The 21,833-nt window shown below is 33.3% G+C and overlaps 2 protein-coding genes across 8 annotated transcripts in view; one reads left to right on the forward strand and one right to left on the reverse strand.

Annotated features, from left to right (window-relative positions):
* The window catches only part of LOC129952972 (uncharacterized), a 141,520-nt gene that overhangs the window by 77,294 nt on the left and 42,393 nt on the right, over positions 1–21,833 (reverse strand). The window lies entirely within an intron of this gene.
* Positions 8,654–10,511, forward strand: LOC129952973 (serine protease snake-like). The gene is made up of 6 exons (XM_056065973.1): positions 8,654–8,929; positions 8,994–9,103; positions 9,167–9,340; positions 9,648–9,730; positions 9,809–9,966; positions 10,124–10,511. The coding sequence occupies exons 1-6, from the start codon at positions 8,726–8,728 to the stop codon at positions 10,334–10,336; spliced, it is 942 nt and encodes a 313-aa protein (XP_055921948.1). The 5' UTR covers positions 8,654–8,725; the 3' UTR covers positions 10,337–10,511.

Genomic DNA, 21,833 nt, shown 5'->3' on the forward strand with positions numbered 1-21,833 from the left:
CTTACCGGTACACACAGCTCAAAGCAACACCTGGTGAAGTAAGTAGACGGTATTGTGATAAGTTCGGTGGATGAGAAAGTCAGAAGGTGGAAAGAACACTTTTCCTGGGTTTTAAACCGAGTGTTTGCAAACAACTTGCAGTCGATACCTTCTGAAGCGCCTGAAGAAACTAATTCCCGAGCCCGAACCGCACCTTCCAGTAAGGATGAGATCATTGCCGCAGTTAAATCACTTAAGAACAACAAAGCGGTAGGACTTGATGGAATTTCCTCAGAGCTTTTACAAGCAGCGCCACCGTCATCAAGCAAACTGCTTCATTCGCTCATAAAAGAAGCCTGGTTATTGACAGCTTCTGCCGTGAGTGGAGGAGCTCTTAAAAAATGCGAATACTATAGAGGAATTTGCGTTCTACATGCCCTTGCCAAAATAGTAACAAAAGTTATACTGGAACGCATCAGAGAACACCTTGAGGCCACACTCGATTCCGAACAAGCAGGATTCCGGCCTGGATCCTCCTGTATTGGTCATATCAACACCCTGGGTATCATTACTGAGCAGTGCGTTGAATATCGATCACCAATACACCTGCTGTTCATCAACTTCGAGAAGGCCTCGACTTTGATAGCGTTAACAGGGCGTATATCTGGTTAGCTTTGCGGAGGAGAGGCATCCCAGAAAAACTAAATGCCATTATTAAAGCAACATATGATGAATCCAAGTGTCACGTTCTGCACGATGGTAGGTTGTCAGATGATTTGGAAATCCGAAGCGGAGTCAGACAGGGTTGTTTTCTGTCGCCAATATTATTTTTGTTGGTGATAAGCGACGTACTGCGCTCATCTCTGTCTGGTAACGGAGGGATCCAATGGACTTTGACATTCTATTTAAAGCACTTGGATTACGCGGACGATGTTTGCTTACTCTCTCATAGGATCATCGATCTCCATCAAATGACAACAAGTGTGGAGAGAGAAGCAGAAGTTGTGGGGCTGAAAATTAATTCCAGCAAAACAAAAATGATCAGCCCCGGAACCTGATCACTTGGAAGGTTACTTCAGCGATAACAAGAAAGTTGCAAACCTTCGTAAATAGATGTCTTCGTTACATACTAAGCATTTTCTGGCCAAATTGTATTTCAAATGAGGTCCTTCATAGAAGGACAGGTCAGGAACCTATAGAATCTATTATACGAAGACGTAAGTGGCGATGGATTGGACATACCCTTCGAAAAGGTGACAACTGCATTGCAGGCCAAGCAAGTTGGAGGGAGCTAAAGTAAGTAAGTAAAAGTGATTTTGACAGGTGTCAAATGTCCTATCAACTTAAAACCCCGAAATGAATGTCCCTATGCTTCCTATAAGTATCATAGAAAAAATACATGCAAGTGTATTTCTTAAATAATCAATGTTCACGGATGATCATATTTAAAATGCATCCAATCGTTCTTTAATGGTGGTTAAAGCTTGAAGGAAAACCCTTGCTTATGTATACCCTACCCAACCATATCCTAGATTATCTTGGATTTATTTTATTTTAATCTCGTCACGTCGATTTTGTTGCAACTTAATTTTCCTTCCATTTCTTCGCATTATATCAAAGCAACCATGAACTGAACATTCTGTTTGAAACGTTCCTTGTTTCATCCCTCGGGAAAAAAGTTGTTGCATTTCATCATACTTCGTTCAGTTATACATTATATAGATACTGAACGAAGTACGTTAGTAAAAATGTGGTCTTTAAGGCCATATCGAGTGCAGATACTTTCATATAAAGTTAATTTCACATTCTTTCTATCTCTCTCACTTTCTTCTCACTGAAACTATGGTTAACATTATAAATTTTTTGTCGGAAACTAAGAAAGAAGACCTTATAGATTTCTTTCCCACGATGTGATGCACCTATGAGTAGGTACAGTGTACCTATAAAGTGCAGAATTAATATTTCAGGACCTGTTTCTCGAATCTTTCACTGTCAGAACATGACCTTAATTAGATTTCATTGTAGGTTATGTGGTGCCGCAGCAGCGTGTGGGTTGTATTCTGATGATGTGTGTTGCACTTTAAAGTTTCTCACATATTGCAAAAATTGCATCGTCTAAATACCAGAGATACATCATACATAGAGAGGGAAAAAAGGTGACTTTAAACATTTTAACGCTAATGGATTGGTTAGCTGTAGTAGAGCGCCTTCATTTGTTAGTGCCGTTATGTATTTGAATTTTCCTCCTAAGCCCACAAATTTCCTTCTTTCATCCGTCAGGCGGCTAAATTTGTATTGAATGGTTGGAAAAACGTTTTAAGCTTATTGAATAAAGTTAAACTGTTTTTCTATCTCTCTCGATTGGAATCCTCTTAATATGGATTGGACCTTCGTTAATGGACTTATATCCTCTTGAGTAAATATTCAATATCCTTTTAATTTGATTTTCTTGTTGGGACTTTCGAACTAAAGGGAATTTATATCTATCTATGTATGAGTATCAGTTTATGTATGATGGATTTGTTTAGGGCTGCAAAAGATTTTCATCTTGTTAAATAAGCAAGAAAAAAGTCCCTTTTGTAAATATGAAATAACTTTCTAAGCAATCAACGGTCAAAACCATTTAAATATGTCAAGAATATCAAGAATTATATCTGGTTCATATATATAAGGTTATGTTTGCCCAATCGCAAGCCCTTGAGTCGTCCTTTTTTATGGACTGAAGGAGTATAATCCATACAGTGTTATTCTTGGCTTTAAATTGAAGAGGAATTAATCAAAAGTGACTTTCATAAAAATAGCTTTTGATTTTGTTTATCTTTTCGTCCTTTTATGGACCTTATAGGTCTATAAAATCTGAGACTTTTTCAGTTTGTACTCGTATAGCTGAAAATTTAAGAAATGTCATATTTTTTCCTTTTTGCCCAAAAATTGGAATAGTGTTGAATTTCCTAAAAATTTAAAACACCACAAAAATAAAGAAACGTTTTTTTTTACCCAAAATCACAATATTCCAAAATATCGGATGTGAAAGACATTTGCTCTCATGTTGACATGTGTCTGTGTATCTTTCCAAAGAAATTTATTAGACTGACAATCACAGCTAGGTGACATTTTTTAATCTCTCGTGAGCGTCAACTTTTTTTGGACGTTTGGAAGTTTGTTTGTGTTTTGACATTGACAGTTTAGTTCATTGACATCCATATATAGTACCTATTTTTGTTTTGTTATTAGTTTGAGGGTGCGTTCACAATGGTTAATGGATGGATAACCTTTTACTTGCGTTTCAATCTTAATGATTTAAAAAGATGACCAAAATTGAAGTTTGGAAATGTTGCTTATGTTCTTTTTTCAATTTTTTCTTGCTGAATGTACATACATAACTTTGTGGATGCGTAAATTAAAGAACGTATTGAAATCGATTTTAACTTCATCATTTGACTCACCAAACTTTTCATATCCTTCGATATTATATTCCCCAAAAATGAAACAAAACAAAAATTCCATGAATAATTCATGAACATAACCTTCCATACCATTTCAGTTTCTGAAAATAAAAACATGACAGCACACAGAGTCTCCAACGATTCAAGTCGATTCGATTCAAATCGATTGTTACTTTGACAGTAGTTCCTTTTTTTCATTTGGTTAATAGTTTTCTAACTGTGAAAAGTGCATTTGCTTAATGGGAATACCTACACAACTTTGACATATACATCATATGAGACTTGTGTATTCAACTCACAAGAGTCCCGCACCCGCCCAATATAAGTTTCTTGGACAACCTCCAAAATGACAAATGGTATGACAGCTATTTGTTGAAATCGTTGCACAGGTATATGAACCAACCTGATGTGTTTAAGCTTATAGGTAAATTCTTGAATTATTTGTAAATAAACAAAAGTTTCGAGATATTTTATATTAAAACATGAACATAATAACGTTGACACTGATTTGTTGGTTTGTTTTTCAGTGTTTTTTATGTGTGAAAAACGGAAGGTGGGTTATTTATCAAAATTAAGTTAAAAAAATATCAAATTTTATTTTTTGGTCTGTTTAGTATCATTTTTTGTTTCTCTGGTTTGGGTAAACAAAACTCTTTTGAAGATTTTTTATTTATTTTAATTTTTTTAAATGATTTTTTGATATTTGTATTTTCATTTTTCTCTTTGAAGTTTTCATCTTTAATTAAGTTGAAACGTCAAAAAAATTGAAATAGGATGCTGTTGAGAATTTTTTAAACTTTCTATTGAAAATAAATTGATACAATTATTATTTTTTGAACAAAAAAACAAGAGGTACAAATTAAAAGAAGAACTAAATTCATGGTTTTTGATGTCTGAATAGAATAATATGATCTGCATGGGGCAATTTTATGAAGTCTACGTTACAAAATAAAATAATGGCATAGACACGTGTGAACGGGCGGTGGTGGCGTTCTATTTGTAAATCAGATCACTTTAATGAACAAAATATATTTAACTTCAACATAAAAGCTCATATGTGACAGTTAAGGATGCGGAGAAAGTAGGACATTTTGTATAGATTTAAATTTAATAAAATTATATTTAAATTTAGTATTAGGAAAATAATAACGTTTTATGGAAAATAAACAAATGCAAAAGAATGACATATTGATGAAACTTGTCATATCCACTTATTTATTTAAAGCAGGGTGGTGCAAAATCGTATCGTCACCTCCTAGTGGCACCCGCTGGATAGCCGAAAGGTGAATTAACGACGAACGTTGGATCCAGAGCTGTGTCACCTGAGTAAGTAGGAGGAAAAGACCCGATATCGCTCTCAAGAACCAGCTTTAACGATCTCAGTCATGCGCAGGCCTCAAAAGCCGGCCATGAAAGGAAGTTTTAAAATGTGATGAAAACACAAGTAATGTCCTCGAATGAACAGACTGATAATGTTGACAACCCCCCCCCCCCCTCCCTGCAAACGAAAAACGGAAAACGATTTACGTGTATGTGTATGTACATGGGATGTGCGTATACACTCAACCGACCACGCAAAGCTGAGCAGCTTACCGATGCCTTCGCCGAAATCAAAGCTGATGTGACAGCCCTCCAGGAGATGCGATGGAATGGGCCAAAAACGATTTTAAAATTCTCCTGGGAGATTTTAACGCCAAAATTGTTAAAGAAGGCATCTTTGGTAAGTCAATCGGAAGACATAGCCTACACGACATCACATCTGGAAACGGACTCACGCTTATCGGCTTCCTAGCTGAGAAAAACTTGGTGTTGAGTAGCTCCAGATTCCCTCGCTCAGATATCAACAAAGGTATTTAGCGGTCCCCGATGGTGCTAGGTTTCTCACAGCCGCCACCAAGGAACCCCTGGTTTGACTCTGAATGTGCTCAGGCAAACAAAACCAAAACGGCGGAACACAGATTGTGGCAGCAAATGAGGACACGATATTTCCGCCAGCTCTACTTCGACAAGAGAAGCTATGAGAACGGCTTGCTCAGAAGAAAGAAAAAAAGCATGAAGTCGAGGAGATCCAGGGATGTTTTAACAGGAAACAGAAGAGTCAAAAAGAAAACAACGGGATTCACTAGCTACCTTGGAGCCTGCAAAGATAAAGAGGGGAATGCCGTAGTCGAGACGCAGCCAATCCTAAAAATTTGGAGAGATCATTTCAACCAGTTGCTTAATAGTGATGAAGTCAACGATTCCGCCAGCGAGCAGCCACGTCAAATCCATTTGGTTGGCGATCTAGAGCTCCACCCACCCGACTGGAGTGAGATCAAACTAGCCATCACAAGCCTGAAGTCGAATAAAGCGGCCGGTGATGATGGTCTGCATGCGCAGCTTTTTAAGTACACTGGAGCAGATCTGGTAAGGAGCATGCACCAGCTAGTTACTAAAATTTGCTCGGAAGAAAGCATCCCCGACGAGTGGAACTTAAGCACCATCTGTCCGATCCATAAAAATATGACCGCTTTCACTGCGCCAACTACAGAGGCATTAGCCTTTTAAACATCACATACAAGACCTTCCAGCGTATTATGTGAACGCCTGAAGCCATTCACTGACGAACTAGTTAGAAAATCTGGAAAATCTGCCATCGACCAAATTTTCGCTCTACGCCAAATCCTGGAAAAGACCCAAGGTAACATAACATCGAAACACACCATCTTTTCATCGATTTTAAAGCAGCTTATGACAGTGCTATGTTGAGTTTTGGTATCCCTACCAAACTGATACGACTTATCAGGATGACGCTGGAAAATGCTCATTGCTGCGGCAAAATTAGAAGAGAATTGACCAAAACCTTCGAAACCACCAGAGGACTTCGAAAAGGCGATGCGCTGTCATGTAGTTGCTTCAATATTGTTCTTGAAAGAGTGGTGAAGCTCTGAACGATCAGAGCTCAAAAAGAAACACAATTATTTTTTTGACAGTTCGAGCTCTGCTCTGAACTAAAAAAGAAAAACGCCAATTAACGAGGACAAAACGAAGTATCTGCTGTCATCAAATACATACAGGTACAACTTCGAGGTGGTACACGAATTTGTTTATCGTGGCACTGCTGTTAATTCTGCAAATGACATCTGCTCAGAGATTAAAAGCAGAAATACCCTTGCGAATCGCTTTCTTTGGCCTAAGTATGCAATTGAGGAATAAGGCCCTATCGCGAAGTACCAAAGAGACACTGTACAAAACTTTAATCATCCCAGTCTTGCTGTATGGTGCAGAAGGATGGACCCTGTCCCAGGCGGATGAAGGATCTCTTGGTATCTTCGAGAGTAAGGTTCTGAGTACGATCTTTGGTCCGGTTTGTGTCGACGGGCAAAGTGGTAAAAAAACTGCGTGCCAAGCCTGAAGGAACAAGAAGGAGCAGAGGCAGGAGTCATCTCCGGTGGAGGACGATGCACGTCAACTTGGTATTCGAAATTGGAGGCTAGAGACCGAAAATATGAAATATTTTAAACATAAATTTAATAAAAACCAAGCATATATCAATATGTCATGGCCAATAGGACAACAAATAAGAAAATGGCGTTATGACAGATCAAAATGATATATTAGTTGACATCTAATACGTTTACATTACGTTTCTTGAACCGTTTGATTCGTATGTTCGTTTTGTTGTTCATTTCAGTTACTATAATTTACAAAGAGCATAGGTTTAAAATCGTGTTATCAGTGGTTTGGAACATTTATTATATACAATGGAAAACATTAGTAATTTGAAGTTTAAACTTTTAAGTATATATATGTACAATACGGAGTGCTTGTATATATTTCCAATCTGTACATATGTAACATAGGTGGCGCCATTAAAATGTTTAATCAGAATGTGTTTCCGACAGCTGCCGAACAAACCCTTGGTCGGACAATACTAACTGACTGAATAGTACAAGTGGATTGACACGCCTATCATGATTCGAGCCACAAGAAATTGGATATTATCAAGCAAAATTGCAGCACGAATTTCAACATGTTTTTAAACGTTAAATAAAATCTTACACCTCCTCAATAATCATACGCATGCTAATGCTTAAAAAATCCTTTTGAAAACTAATAGTATAAAACTTTACTTTTCCCTTAATCTGTCCCTGAATAAAACAAATTATAAAGAAGAAATTCGAAAATTCAAATATAAAAATTATTATCAAAATGTGAGAATTTAAAATTTTAAATACACAACTGACAACTGCTGTCAATTGACTTTATTATATATGTGAAATAACACCACCTATTAAACTCTGTATCAACCTTATGTATTATATTTTGATTAATATCTTTGACATTTTTTGGAAAACTAAAAACCGACGAATAAAATAAAAACACCATTTTTTTTCAAAATTCTTGATGCTGTCAACCTTGAGTAAAGTTCAATGAACAAACCTTATGGCAGAGTTTTGTTTGATTTGATTACAATATTCACAACGAAATTCAAATAAAAAGAAAAAATGCGTTAATTAATTGTTTAAATAAAAATGATACATTCGCCAATGTGCATAAATTATACTTGAGGCAAATAACTCGTTTTATATTCCATGAACACAACAACAATTTGTTAACCACTTAATGTTTAGCAGTTGCAATTGTAAGTTGTTGTGGAAGAAGGCGAAATCGATGACATTGACAATTGGAAAAACCATAAGCATTTTTCGTGATACTTAAGTTTAGGATGACGAGATATAAATGTTTTACTTTTCCAATTGTTACATTTTAGAAACTGTCAAAGTTACCATATTATCCAGCCGTCAAAATAATAATAAAATGTTATGACCTTAAAAGGTTGACCGGAGATGCGGATCCTAAGCAAAAACATCATATACTCTTGCTATATAAAGTATGTAAAATAAGTAAAACTGACATTATCATAGCAAACGCAATCAACAATGTTGACAGTTTGAAATGGTTAATGTCATGACAGAATTATCAGACCCGTTTGTTTACATTTTTAACACCGATGTCTTCATTCCAGATTAAGAACTATTTAAATAATTTCCCAATCAACTTTCAAGCTCAAAACCTTCTTATTTCTAATCATTCTCATTTGTGACACCCTGATGTAACATACTTGACTTGCAACTAAGCAGCGAATTTGATTTCAAAAAGCCACCGGATTAGTTTTTTTTGCTTTTTTGATTTTTTGAATTATGAGTAAGTAACAATGCTCTTTTAATCTGTGAACAAGTTTGTGTGTTAAATAAATTAATTTGTGTTATTATTTTTAGAATAACTTAAAAATAATTCCAAAGTGAGTAACGAACTTGATGCAAACTCAGTCATTGGAGCACTGTTCGAGTAACTGCAAAGGTCTTGTCATGACTTACAAATCATTAATACCAGTGTTATTTTTCCTGAAAGTTCTTTTATTAACGAGCAGGGTTAAAAGTCAAGGGTATGTTCCTTACATAGCAGGAGGCTTACCAGCATTAAATGGAAATTTAACACACCTTAGTGAGTTCCCTTTTATGGTACGATTACATAACTTAAATAAATTGATAGACTTAATTTTTCTTCGAAATTTGCATTTAATAGGCTGCTCTGGGATGGATGAATAAGGACAGAGGCATAGAATTCCTTTGTGGGGGAATGCTAATAAGTTCGAAAATAGTTTTAACGGCTGCTCATTGTGTTCATAGAAATGGGTAAGGTATTTTGAGTGTTTAAGTATAAACATGGTTTCACTTACTTTTTTTTAAATCTTATAGCAAACTACCAGATGCAGTGTTTTTGGGAGGAAACCCCCTTACTGAATATAGACCCCATGGAAATTCAACTTTTTCGATTGAGTATGCAATAACTTACCCGGAATATGACTCAAATCAGGCTTATCATGATATTGCAATATTGGGAATAAATAACCACAGAAACAAATATGAAGGGTAATTACTATGAAATTATAAAACATTATTCTTTAGAGGAATAGAACTTTGGGTTGGCAGCACTATTTTAACAGGCGGCCATTTTGTCAACTGTTAAGTGATTTATTTTAAGTTCGTTTTGGCATTTCAATATAAACAAACTAAAGCCCCAACAACACTTTCAAATTGTGCACATTTATTTTGAAAAGCTCGGTTCTTTTTGAAATACGTTGTCTCAGCTCACGTTTGGTCCGTATTTCTTTAAAAACGACGAATGTTTATCTTTCGAATAAAGTAAAATTTTATTTATTTCTACATATTCATATAGATTTCACCCAATATGCTTATGGAGCAATGAAGTTCTCCCTACCAATGATACTATAGCTATTGGATATGGACTTACGGAATTTGGTAAAACATTTAGACAAGAAAAACAAAAGAAGACAACAAACCAAAAGAATAACTTTACTTTTTTTTCCTCTCTTAAAGCTGGAAGGGATTCGAAACAATTGTTAAAGGTGGACTTAAAGGTATTTCCAAGTGAATTTTGTGAATCTTTTTACAAAAGGCAAAAGAAATTCAAGTCAGGTATTTCCAATGCTCATTTGTGTGCTGGCGATAAGGATGAAATAAAGGACACGTGCCAAGTAAGTACCTGCACTTTAGATACATATATTCTATTTTTATTTCTGTGGTGAACTTGAGTTTTACTCGTATTTCAAGTTCGAAAACAGAAAATCTGGGCCTTATATAAACATATCTGTAAGAAATTCTTGATGTTATTTTATTCTTTCCTGTAAAAAGGGTGATTCTGGTGGACCACTTATTGTAAAACATAATGGTCGAAATTTGGCTGTTGGCATCACATCTGAAGGACAAGCATGTTCCGGATTTCCACCAGCTATTTATACAAATATTGCTCCGTACTTGGAATGGATAAGATACATTTTAAAGGACCAAGACGAATATTTGGAACATTGTGATAGGGTTAAACAAGTTAAGTTTACTAATTTATGAACTTAACTATTAAATTAACAAGGAAAATATTAAGATAACTTTTCTTTTTATAAAAAATAGAATAAATAGTATTTTAAAATGTATGGATTTATTATATTTAAGAAATAATAATTTAGTTACACAAGATTTATAAATCGATAACAGTGTTGGCGCAGATTCGATAAACTATGAGTCTCCTAGGATTATAAAATTATTCATTTTAAAAATAAATAAGTTTATTATAAGGATAAAACTTTTTAAATCTTTTTTTTTAATATTTAGGAAACATAAACATTTTTTGGACAGTATTTTTTTCAAAATTCGTTATCTTAAAAACAGGCAAACATCTTTCCACCAAAATTCAAACTTATTTTGGAGGTCTATAAATTTTTGAAGTCTTACAACTGTTTGTAAACAGACTCTTTGGATACAAGACCCAGTCGTGGATTGTATTTTAAATAAGTTCCACCGGAAGCTCTTATAGATTCCACTTGTTAATCTTTTAAAATTCTTAAGCACTATTCACATGAGCACGACCAATTATGCCATGCCAGCAAACAAAGTACAATTTACAAAGGTGGACGACGCTCTTATGTCATGGAGAATAATCTACAACTAAAGAAATTGAAAGGCCCTGTTGCCATAATGCCATCGCAAGACGTTCGATTAGATTAATAAGATGACTTTCCTGTTTGAACCACAAGACAGCGGTGTAAGATTCCAGACTGCCATGGAAGATCTTATGTGGAGTGCCGAAAATGCAAAGCAAATATTTGCTTTAATGAGAAAAGAAACTGTTTCACAATTTTCCATACTACATAATTTACTGAATAAATAGTTGATTTAATATATTGAACAATTTTTTGTTACTTTTCTGCTCAATGTACATGATCCAAACCGGAAATCGCAAAATTTTGCACTTTTTTTTTTAAAAAAAATCTAAATTCCTGAAACAAAAGTTTTTTTTTTTTTTAAATTATATTTAACTATCACATACATATATTTTTTTCATGAAGAAACAAAAATCATGCAGTAAGGGGTTAGTTTCAGTTGTTGTACACAATGAACGCACTTCCTTTTACTTTTGATTTCAAGTTGAAAAAGTTTGACTTAATGGTGTGGAGATTTTTGACATTTAATTGGTTCCGTGAGAATTTTGTTTGCCGAATCTTAACCAGAAAAAAAAGTCCGTCCTCTTTTGCCTTCAAAGTATTTTCAAAGAAACCATTGGTCTTTTGCCCACCACCTCTGTTTTTTTGTTTCATAAACTTTATTGAATTATAACATATGTGCATTACTAGTGCAACAAAAACTACTTTTTTATCATCATCTTGAACAATCAATGAAAATATTGAATTTATTTAACATATATTGCACGACAACAAAGCTCCCACACAAAATTGACACATTGTTTTTTTTTTGACAGCTTCAAAATTCAATTGCTGTTGCGCTATTATGAACGTCATTTGCTTCAAAATGCGCGTTTTTAATGACAGCTACTGCTTCAAGCGTTTTTGTAAGCTTTAAGCTTTATCCGTTGTGTTCAGGCGGTTACTCCATAAGAAAACGTACACTTTTACCTTGAACTTTTGTCTTTTTTTTTTTTAAATTCTTGTGATTGAATGAAAGTGATTTCATAATAATTATAGCTTGGAGTTTTCTAATTGGCTAGTTTATAATTCTAAGACCTCAGAAATGTCTGTATTCACTGAAATATCAACAAAATTCTTCATACAAAAATTCTCACTTTTGCTGTCAGAAATTTAATACGTTGACATAAACAGTAGCAGCCACTACTAGCACACTTCTGAAAATATACAGATACTTAAAAGAAAATGTATAGAATTGTAGTCTGATTCACTTCCACCAAATATGGTTGCGAACCTTTAATTTAATGAGCAGAATGCAAACAGTTTTTTCGTCCATGCTTGATAAAAAACTCAAAAATTTGCCGACAAAAGATAATTTGGAAGGGGTCAACATTTAAATAAGTATTTTTTCTTCCAAAACCAACCAACTGGCAGAGGAGAATCAGACGCTGAAATATCAGATTCAGAACCTATCAGAGAGTGTGTGAAGAAATAATTAAAACGCTTTCGGAGGTAAAAGTACGCTCAAATCAAAAAGAGCCTGATCAAAGGTAATATATGTACGTCATGAATTTATAAGCGGCGAAAGCGTTGACATAATTAATTTAAAAATTGATGGCAAAGTTTTAACTCTTTTACCAATGTACCTAAGAACGGCAAACTAGCAAAATTATCTCTAGGCAGATAAATAATTTCTTAATGAAAATACTTTTGAAAATATCAGGCTTGGCGTCATTAAATTGGCTGAAAAAAAGAAAGTCTATGCTTTTTTCGTGGACTTAAAGGCGGCTTTTGATAAAATCTCCAGACAACTATTAATGCTCAAGTTACGTGAAATGGGAGTCTCAACTAAATTCGTAAACCTGCTGGATTGCATATTTTCTGATACTCAATCAGCCTGTCCACACTACAGGGAGTTATCGGAGTACTTCGAAACACTATATTGGTTGAAACAAGGATGCCTTCTATCACCTTTACTTTTTGCTTTATATAAAAATATATTGAAGGAGGTCTTAATACTGACAGTTTAAATATAAGGTTGTTGTTGTATGCTGACGACGACGTGGTGATCTTAGCAGACGATGCGGAGGTTTTGCAACGCATGTTAGAACGTTTTGAAGTGTACTGCGCCAATTAGAATCTCGAAGTGAATCTCTCAAAATCGGAAATTATGGTCTTCCAAAATGGTGGCAGGCTAACAATAGGGAAAAGCTCACTCCAAAGATGAACTTTTTTAAGCATGAAGAGAAAAGTATTAACGCGACATGGCATTGTTTTTTGAGTAAGCAGAATATCAACCTCAGTTCAAAATGGAAACTTATAGTGCACAAGTCTAGGGTTTTGGAACTTTTGATGAAGTGGATAAGCTACAACGATACTTAATTATTGCTGTCCTTAACGGAAAACTTTAAAATTAAGGATTTCTCTTTAAATTTATCTAAAATCAAAAATTGTTTCTTTTTTATAAATGTACTTAAATGTAAAATTAATTAAATCTTTTCACTTACCCGACAGACGACTCTTTATGTCATTGTCATAAGTTTTTTAAATCTTTCAACATAAATTTCTTTCAAGTTAAATACAAAAATGTATAAAAATATTAAGTTGAAAATAAAAAACATTTTACTACTACTTCTACTACTCCTGTCAGAAATTTGAGAAAAGACGTTTTATTTTTCGATTTCTCAAGAATTCTCTATGGCACAGATTAAAATTGTGAGAATTATTAGTGAATTATGCTTATGTAGGTACATACATATGCATATGTATGTATATCATTCTCCTGCTCTGCCAATCTGATCGAGGAAATTCTCAGAAATTTTAGAAACATAAACTGCCCAAATATGTATATGATGTTTCATTTAATATAGACCACCCCTTTAGCTGCTGTCACTTTTGAGGGTGTCATCTTTCGACATTTGACATCTAAAAACAACGCCATTTTACAATTTACTTCAAAAATACAATGAAATAAACATCAAAAGCTTTCATTAGAAATCCTCGTATTTTTTTCATTCTTAAATGAAAATGTTAATGTTATTTGAGGTGTCATTGTTTTTTAAATAATATTTACATTTGGTTGAAAGTGATTTTAATGCCAAATGTTCAATTGATTATAATCGTATTTAATACGAAACTAGTTGTCATGATTGTCAATCCGAAAAGACCAAATCAATATATGAAACAAATGTAAAATTAAATTTAAGGATTTTAGCTAACCACTACTTTGGATGCTTTAAACAAACACACCTCTGAATAATTTTACTCTAAATTAACTGTCAAATTAGAGAATGAAGTGTTGGCTAAGTTCATTAATGTAAAAATGCAGCAGTAAGATATGCGTTCATAAATGCAAATACACTGCATTACTACTGTCGGTAACTGTGTTCAGAAAAACAGTCTGACACCTGAAATTCGATCAAACCTACAGTCATTTTATTTCTGTTGCCGCTCTGCAGGAAAATGTCAGAACAAGATGAGTAGGTAAAATAATTAAGTATTTATAACATTTTTGGCAAAAAAATAAAATTATTTCTTATTAATAAGTTGGAATATAATATTTATACTTCATAGAAATGAATGAATCCGTTCCATTCAAAACATTTTAAATAAGTCCTAATAAAACATTTTTATTGGACATTTTGAAAGAATTTTGTTAAGACACTGAAAAACCAAAACCCGCGTAAATCAATGAAAAAACTTAATTATTTCAAGCATACTTTTTATAGACGCCTACTTCGATGACATTTATGAACTGGTTTTTAATATTGTATATCTGCCTCATTCTTGCAGTAGTTGTCGGTAGTAGTTGCATTTTTGAATTCAGCCGTTTTCATCAAAAGTTAATTTCAGTTGTTGTACACAATGAACGCACTTCCTTACTGGCTGAACACAATGCTAAAGCTAAAGCTACAGCTTGTGGTACTGCCAAAGTTGAAAAGTATGAAAACAACAAGGGATCGAGTTGAAAATTTTTGACGTGATGCTGTGCAGATTTTTAACATTTGATTGTTTGAGGGAACCAGGTAAAAAGTTGTATTGAATTGTTGTTAAACGGGTGGTTTGGAAAAATAGGTCCGTGTATCCGCCCTTTATTGGCTTAGAAGTTCTTTTAAAGAAACCTTTTGTCTTCCTTTCTTGTTATAAAGGACATACCCACCACTTTCATTTTTTACAAGATACAACGAGAGAACAAAACAACCATACAAAATTGACACGTGAGTTTTTTTTTTGACAGCTTCAAACTTCCCTGATAACATTACTCGCAAACAGGAATGGTTGAGACTTGTAAGTCACTAGGCCCTAGTTCTAAACGTACTATTGCCCACTTAATTTATTCATTTAAATGAAAGTTCCTCCAAAATTATTGCTTGAAGGTTTCTAATTGGATAATTTATAATTCTAAGACCCCTAAAACGTCTGTATTCACTGAAATATAATCAAAATTTCACATGCAAGCTTGTCACTTTCACTGTCAGAAATTTGAGTATGAAATTTTTAATATTTGTTTTCTCAATAATTTGAAATAGATGAAAATTAATAAAAAGCATGGCGAGAATAATTAGTGAATTGTGTTTACATATATATACATATATGTATAAATGTCCTGATCTGTCAATCAGATCGAATAAAAGTTCAGAAATCTTAGAAATACTAACTGCCCCGATAAAATATAAAGTGTTTCATTTAGAATAGCCCGTTCTTTGGGTAGATGTCACTTTTGAAGCAGTCATCTTCTGACATTTGACAACCGAAAACTACGCCATTGCTTTAGTATAAAAATACAATGAAAGAAACATCTACATATTTGTATGTCAAAATAAGGTTATTTCTTAATTATTGAAATGAATGCTTTTAAAAAGTCTCTATATTATTAATTTTTTTAAAATAACCTTAAGTTATTTAAATTGTCATTGATTTTTTTAACAATAGATACATTTGGTAAAAAGTGATTTTAATGATAATAATTCATTAATTAATTTTAATTCTATTTCGTATTTAATATAAAACGTAATTGTTATTATTGTCTATTTACCTTAAAGACCAAATAAATGTAAAATTTTCCAACAATTAAATTTAAGGAAGCATAAAAGTGTGATTTCAATTAAAATAAAATTAATTGAATTCAAAAGGGTCAATTGAATTCCTTTTTTAATTATCGATTTAGATTTCCAAGAAATGAAAATACACATTTGAAGAATTTTGATGACTGTTTTCAAAAAAAACAATCCCTATTTCAATTTGACAGTTCAACAAACAAATGAATTCCATTTACCTTTCAATCCCTTCAAGTCAAACGTCCATCAGTGTCACTTAAATTCATAATATAGATATAGGATCATATACATAACTTGATTTATCATTTACACTACAATGGATTTAGGCTGAGTTTAGAGGTAATTCAGGGATATCAAAAATATTTCCGTATTCTCAGAATTACAATCAAGGTTGTTTACTATCTGAGTTTTTCCTGTCAAAAATTACGAAAGAAGGAAATTTTTTGGGTTAAATTCTATCGCACACGAAATCAAATTAGAGGAAGAAAAAATGGAAAGTAATTATATTAAATGTTCCCGCTCTTTCGAAAATATAGCCAATTGGATGACTACAGATATTATTATAATATTATGCTTTTAGGAGCTTCATGAACTACATAACGTATGTATGTATGTTTTAGAGTAGGTTGGGTATCTATGGTACATACATCTATACCAAACATAAAATTATCATTGAAATTAGTAAAATTATACACTGCCATGGCCAAAATAATAGGGACAACATCTTATTCTTGTAAGACAACACATCTCAAAATTGTGAATTTTAAAAAGAATTTTGAAATCCATTTGCTGCAAAGTCAAAAAAGAAAGCGGAACACTTTATTTGACTTTCAAAAAACTATACATTTTGTATTTTTTTTTAAATTATGGTCCGTATATTCACTCGCTAGTCGCCTAACAAATAAGCAAATGTGACTTTTTCGCTTATTGTTTGCGATTCGCCAAGTTGATGTTCGCCTTAAACTTTAAAATGTCGTTCTATTACAATTGGCGAATGCTCGCCTTTATCTGTCATAATCGGTCGAACTGTATTTCTTAGTGACTTTGAAAATATCACAGTTTTTTTTTAATTCGAAGTTGTTGTATAGATTTTAAATAAATTAGTGAAAATCGACAAAGGTAAGAACAAATTAAATAATTATTAAATAAATTATAATTATAACTTTTTTTGATATAGCATTAAAAGAACCAACAACGCCTAGTTCTCAAAGTTGGTGGAGCTAATGGAGGCAAACCCCGACATTGCCAAGGGTGTTGGGACGTTTGGATCATCCGAAAAAAAACCAAGCCCAATATCGGGATTCGTTTACTCTTGAGCTAAACGCATTAGGACCTCCTATACGAGAAGGTAAGGAGTGGCATAAGGTACGTAATAAAGAATATTACAAAACGGTTTTAGAAAATAAAATTGTATAGGTTTGACTGGAGTATAAATTAAAACTGAAGAAGCAACAGGTGTAGGACCTTTTGGGCAGGCTGTAATTCGTTTGGAACAAATTCAACTGCAACAGTGTAACAACCCGACTCAATTGATGCAGACATTGAAGTTGAAGACGCTCTCATGGCAATGACATCAGCCCAGTAAACAAAAATCAACGTATGCCGTAGAAGCAGGGGAAACTTTGTGGATCTTTGAAAAAAATAGTTTCTCGTTTTTTGCTTTTCATTAGTGGACATATCTGCATTGATCCAAACTGGGCAGATTCTTGCTTCAAGCAAATAACCAATTTCGCTTAAAACTACTGAATCTGTAGGTTGGGAGAAACCTAGCTCAAAGTCATTTCCTACAATGTTTTGATAACTTCCACAACCGAGAATTCGTAGTGCACACGCAAGTTTTAAAATTGGTGGAATTGCAGAACTTTGAGTCGTTTGAAATCCTGAACTTATCTGACTTAAAACATATTTAAATGCGTGTTTGCTAAGCCGAAAAAATAACACAAATCTATGAAATTTTTCTATTACAAACTATCTGGTAATTCCAGTGGGTTTTGGAAGCATCTCTTAAACTTCTCCTCAATCTGCAGATCATAATTTTTTCTTCTTTATTTGTTACTTCTTCATTTTCATCCTCGAAAAACAACACAACGCTGCTAATCATCTTTATTTTTATTTACTTTTTTTTACAAAAAAAAACAAAATTCTTCAATCTGACTGTATAAATATTTATGACAATGAATGACATTTCACTTTCAGTTTTTAATGTTGGCAGTTTTGTTTTCAAACACGAACTACGGAGTTTGCCATTGGTAATACCATCAAACTGATAATTCGCCAAAACATTCGAATTTAGTGTAATTTTCGGCTCGCAAATGATAAATACGCCATTATAGTTTACAATTAGTATAAAAATCCTTATTTTTTTCATTCAGTCTACTAGGTACTGAAATCTATCTTTGGAAGTTGAGTTCCACATTTCAGTGACATTTCCCAAAAAGTAGTCTTTGTGGAAGACTTAAGTCCTTCCTCTTTAATCTCAAATAGTTCTTTTTGAAAGCTAGTTCCAGTTCTTCAGAATACCACTCAAAAACATAAATTGTGTTCCTTCCAAATCAGAGCTTGTTTTGTTCACTTGTTTTTGATCAAACACTTTTAATTGTAGTAATACCCGTGTTTTTTGGCATTCTATAAATAGTATAGTAGAAAATTCCCAAGAAAACGCATCGGCAGTTGGAAGATTTTTGTATTTTAAAATTGGTACAACTGAAAGAAGATCTGTCAGAATAGTAATAAATAAAACACACAAATAGAGGAAAATTTTGTAAAAATCAAAAGTTAAAATTAACTTCAGCAAAAAAACTAACTAAAACTAATAAAATGACCAATTTTCAAGAAGAAATGGTAAGAAAACATCTAGAAATTGAGATTCTATAAAAATAGTTAATTTAACAATTGCTGCTTTGACATAAAATAAAAACTTCAAGAAATGGGTTTGTTCGTAGACTACTACATTAACATGTAGTATTCAAGCGAGTTTGAATCAAACTATCTGACTTCATTGAAACATCGAAACACAATTTCCATTTTAAAAAGTGCTGTCAAACTTAATCAAACTTCTTGTGCGGTGGAAACACCAAAATTATTTATTTCATTTAAACTGAGATAAACCTTTGGTGGAAACATAGCAAAACTTAATTATCTTTTTTATTCTTGCAAAATTAGACCAGTTAGACCATTTTCATTAACAAAACTCAATAATATCAACAGTAACAGTAACGAACAGAGCCATCGAGATAGAAATGCAATATCAATCGTACCAACATTTGAGAACGAACTCTCATAAGATCCATTTGGGACTCGTATAAATGTCAAAAACCCGTCCCTAGTAATATGCTACTCTAACTTTTATCGCTAGTATTCATACTATGGATGTTGTTTACGTACGTCTGTAATTGAGCTAAAGATTAAACTGATAGCATTGCGTAAGGTACGAGTATATCAGATGAATAGTTTAATAGTAAAACAACGAAAGACATGATATGTTTACCACAATCACGAGTTCGGTCGTGTCTTTCACTTTGATATATTGAATAGAAACAATGGACTCTTAACAAGTAATCTGAAATTTTACCTCAAGATTTGTGCTCGCTTTAGATAGTAAATATCGTAACTTCAAGAACTCAACGCCCGAATTAATTTATTTTTATTTTGTCGCTCTTTGACAGCTGTCAACTCTATTTTCGTTGCAATTTTGTTTGTTTTATTTCAGTCTTCCCTACTGTTGTATAATTCATAAAATATAAAATATAAATGAATCAAATAAAACGGAGTAAACTTAAATGAACGATATTGTAAAATATTGTAAGTTCATTAAGATGATTATCAAAAGCCTGACCGACCTACCGCTTGGTAGTCCAACATTGATTACAAAAATTGACAACAAACCGCCCTAATACATTTTTAGTAAAAAAAACGCCCAAATTTCTAATAAAATAAAAGAATTCTTAGTTTTAAATTTGGGTTTTATGACATAGGAGTTGGGTTTTGTGACATGTATTTTGGGAATTCCAACGTTTCTATCATTTCTTAATCGTGTCTTATCTTAACCACATATAATACAAATCATAAAATGACATAAAGCCCATGTTGTACAATAGAAATGTTGTTCAATCAACTTTCCATGGCGTAACGGTCAAATTGAAAAAATGTTAAAAATTGTTTTAGTTAGCGAACATTTAGGGTGGTTGTGCTTTGAGACGTGTTTACAAAAGTGAGGTATCATGCAACTTCCCCAAATCATAGGATTTGGGGAAGTTGCGAAGTTGGGTGTATGTGTGTAAAGTTAGTGAGTGTTATAGCTGTGATCAAGCAAACCATTTTGTTTTTTTCGTTTGAAAACTGGCCTTATTTCGCTTTCTCAAGTAAAAGCACATTTTAGGGTATAAACTTAATGTCGTTGTGCCCAAAATTAACAAACATTTTAATAGAATGCCCAGATGTTGAAACACATGAAATCTTTTGGGCCGTATTTCAATTTGTAATTTGGGCATCATTATACTTTTCTATTTTGAATTTTATATAACCCAAAAAAGTGTTAACACCCAAAGGTTTGGTGATGTTGCCCAAATCGTACGATTGTCATCGGAAAAATCCTTAGTACCTAAAAATTAACAGGGGCCTCATTATGAGGTTCGCGGTGGATCGTTTTCAATTGGACCTTTTAAATTCGACTCGCATCGTATTTCCATATTAATGAATTCGCGGCGAAGCGAAAATAGTTCTTCCTATATTCCAGTGATTTGACATTTTCGGTTTGACTTTTTCTTCCAAAATTCCAGTGATTTGACACTTTTGGTTTGACTGCTTTCCACAAATTTGTTTTTGTTTTGATTGAATTTGTGAAACTTGCGGTGATTTATTCATTACAAAATATTAAATATTTAATATTAATTAAACTTGTTTTAGCCCGATATTCAGGATCAAGGCGAGTGCTTCCGTTGCAATGCCCTTATTTTTCTTCGTTTGGCCGTGAGCCAAAAATTGATGTAGATATTTGCCTGTTTTTATCGTTCCTTGAATGAATTTTAAAATTGTATATTTAATTGTGAATTGTGAATAAATTATAAGAAAATTAAAATAAAGCTGGCTCACATTTGTATTTAAATACAATCAAGAAAGAATCTATGAAATCGAACAGTCAATAATAATAAATACTCTTTCGCCTGTGAATCCACCAAAAAAAATTGTACGCTATGACATTTCAAATTCGCCATCGAATTCGTTAATTGGTCGAATTCCAAACGAAGAAGGCAAAAGCGAAAGAAATAATTGAAAAATGTTAAACTCGCTACGAAAACGATTCGCCGCGAATCTCATAATCAGACCCCAGCACTTTTGTCTATGTTGATTATGTGATCATTCCATAAAAGGTTATCTGTAATACACAAAGCGAGTATTGAAAGTTGATTAGTTTTTTTCGATGCAAGTGCCATTCATTTAAGGTGTCATTGGGGATAGATTACACTTGACCTACAGAAGACGTCACTGAGTTCCTGAAGCATTCAATTGTGCACGGTTATTAATTCCCCATTTTGCAATGCTGTCGAGCTAAGAATTTAATAAATTTATCATATGCTGCCGTTGAAGTACCAAAGCGGAAGAGGATTATAAATATGAGAAAGAGTGTCGGGTACAAAACGGAACCCTGAGGCACACCACCAATTGTTTTTTGAATCACATTGAAGTTTGAAAGAAAATTTCTAATCCAATGACCTTGAAAAGAAGAGGCGTTAGTGTTAAGTCCTTTTTTGGGATTGGCTGAACAAATGCTGTCTTTAATTACTTTACCGGATCACCTAACAAGAATACAACAAAATATTGGCCCCATAGAATCCCTAATGTACTCAACAATTGAGGGAGTCATGCATTACA

The sequence above is a fragment of the Eupeodes corollae genome, chromosome 3, assembly GCF_945859685.1.
Source record: "Eupeodes corollae chromosome 3, idEupCoro1.1, whole genome shotgun sequence".
Lineage (NCBI taxonomy): Eukaryota > Metazoa > Arthropoda > Insecta > Diptera > Syrphidae > Eupeodes > Eupeodes corollae.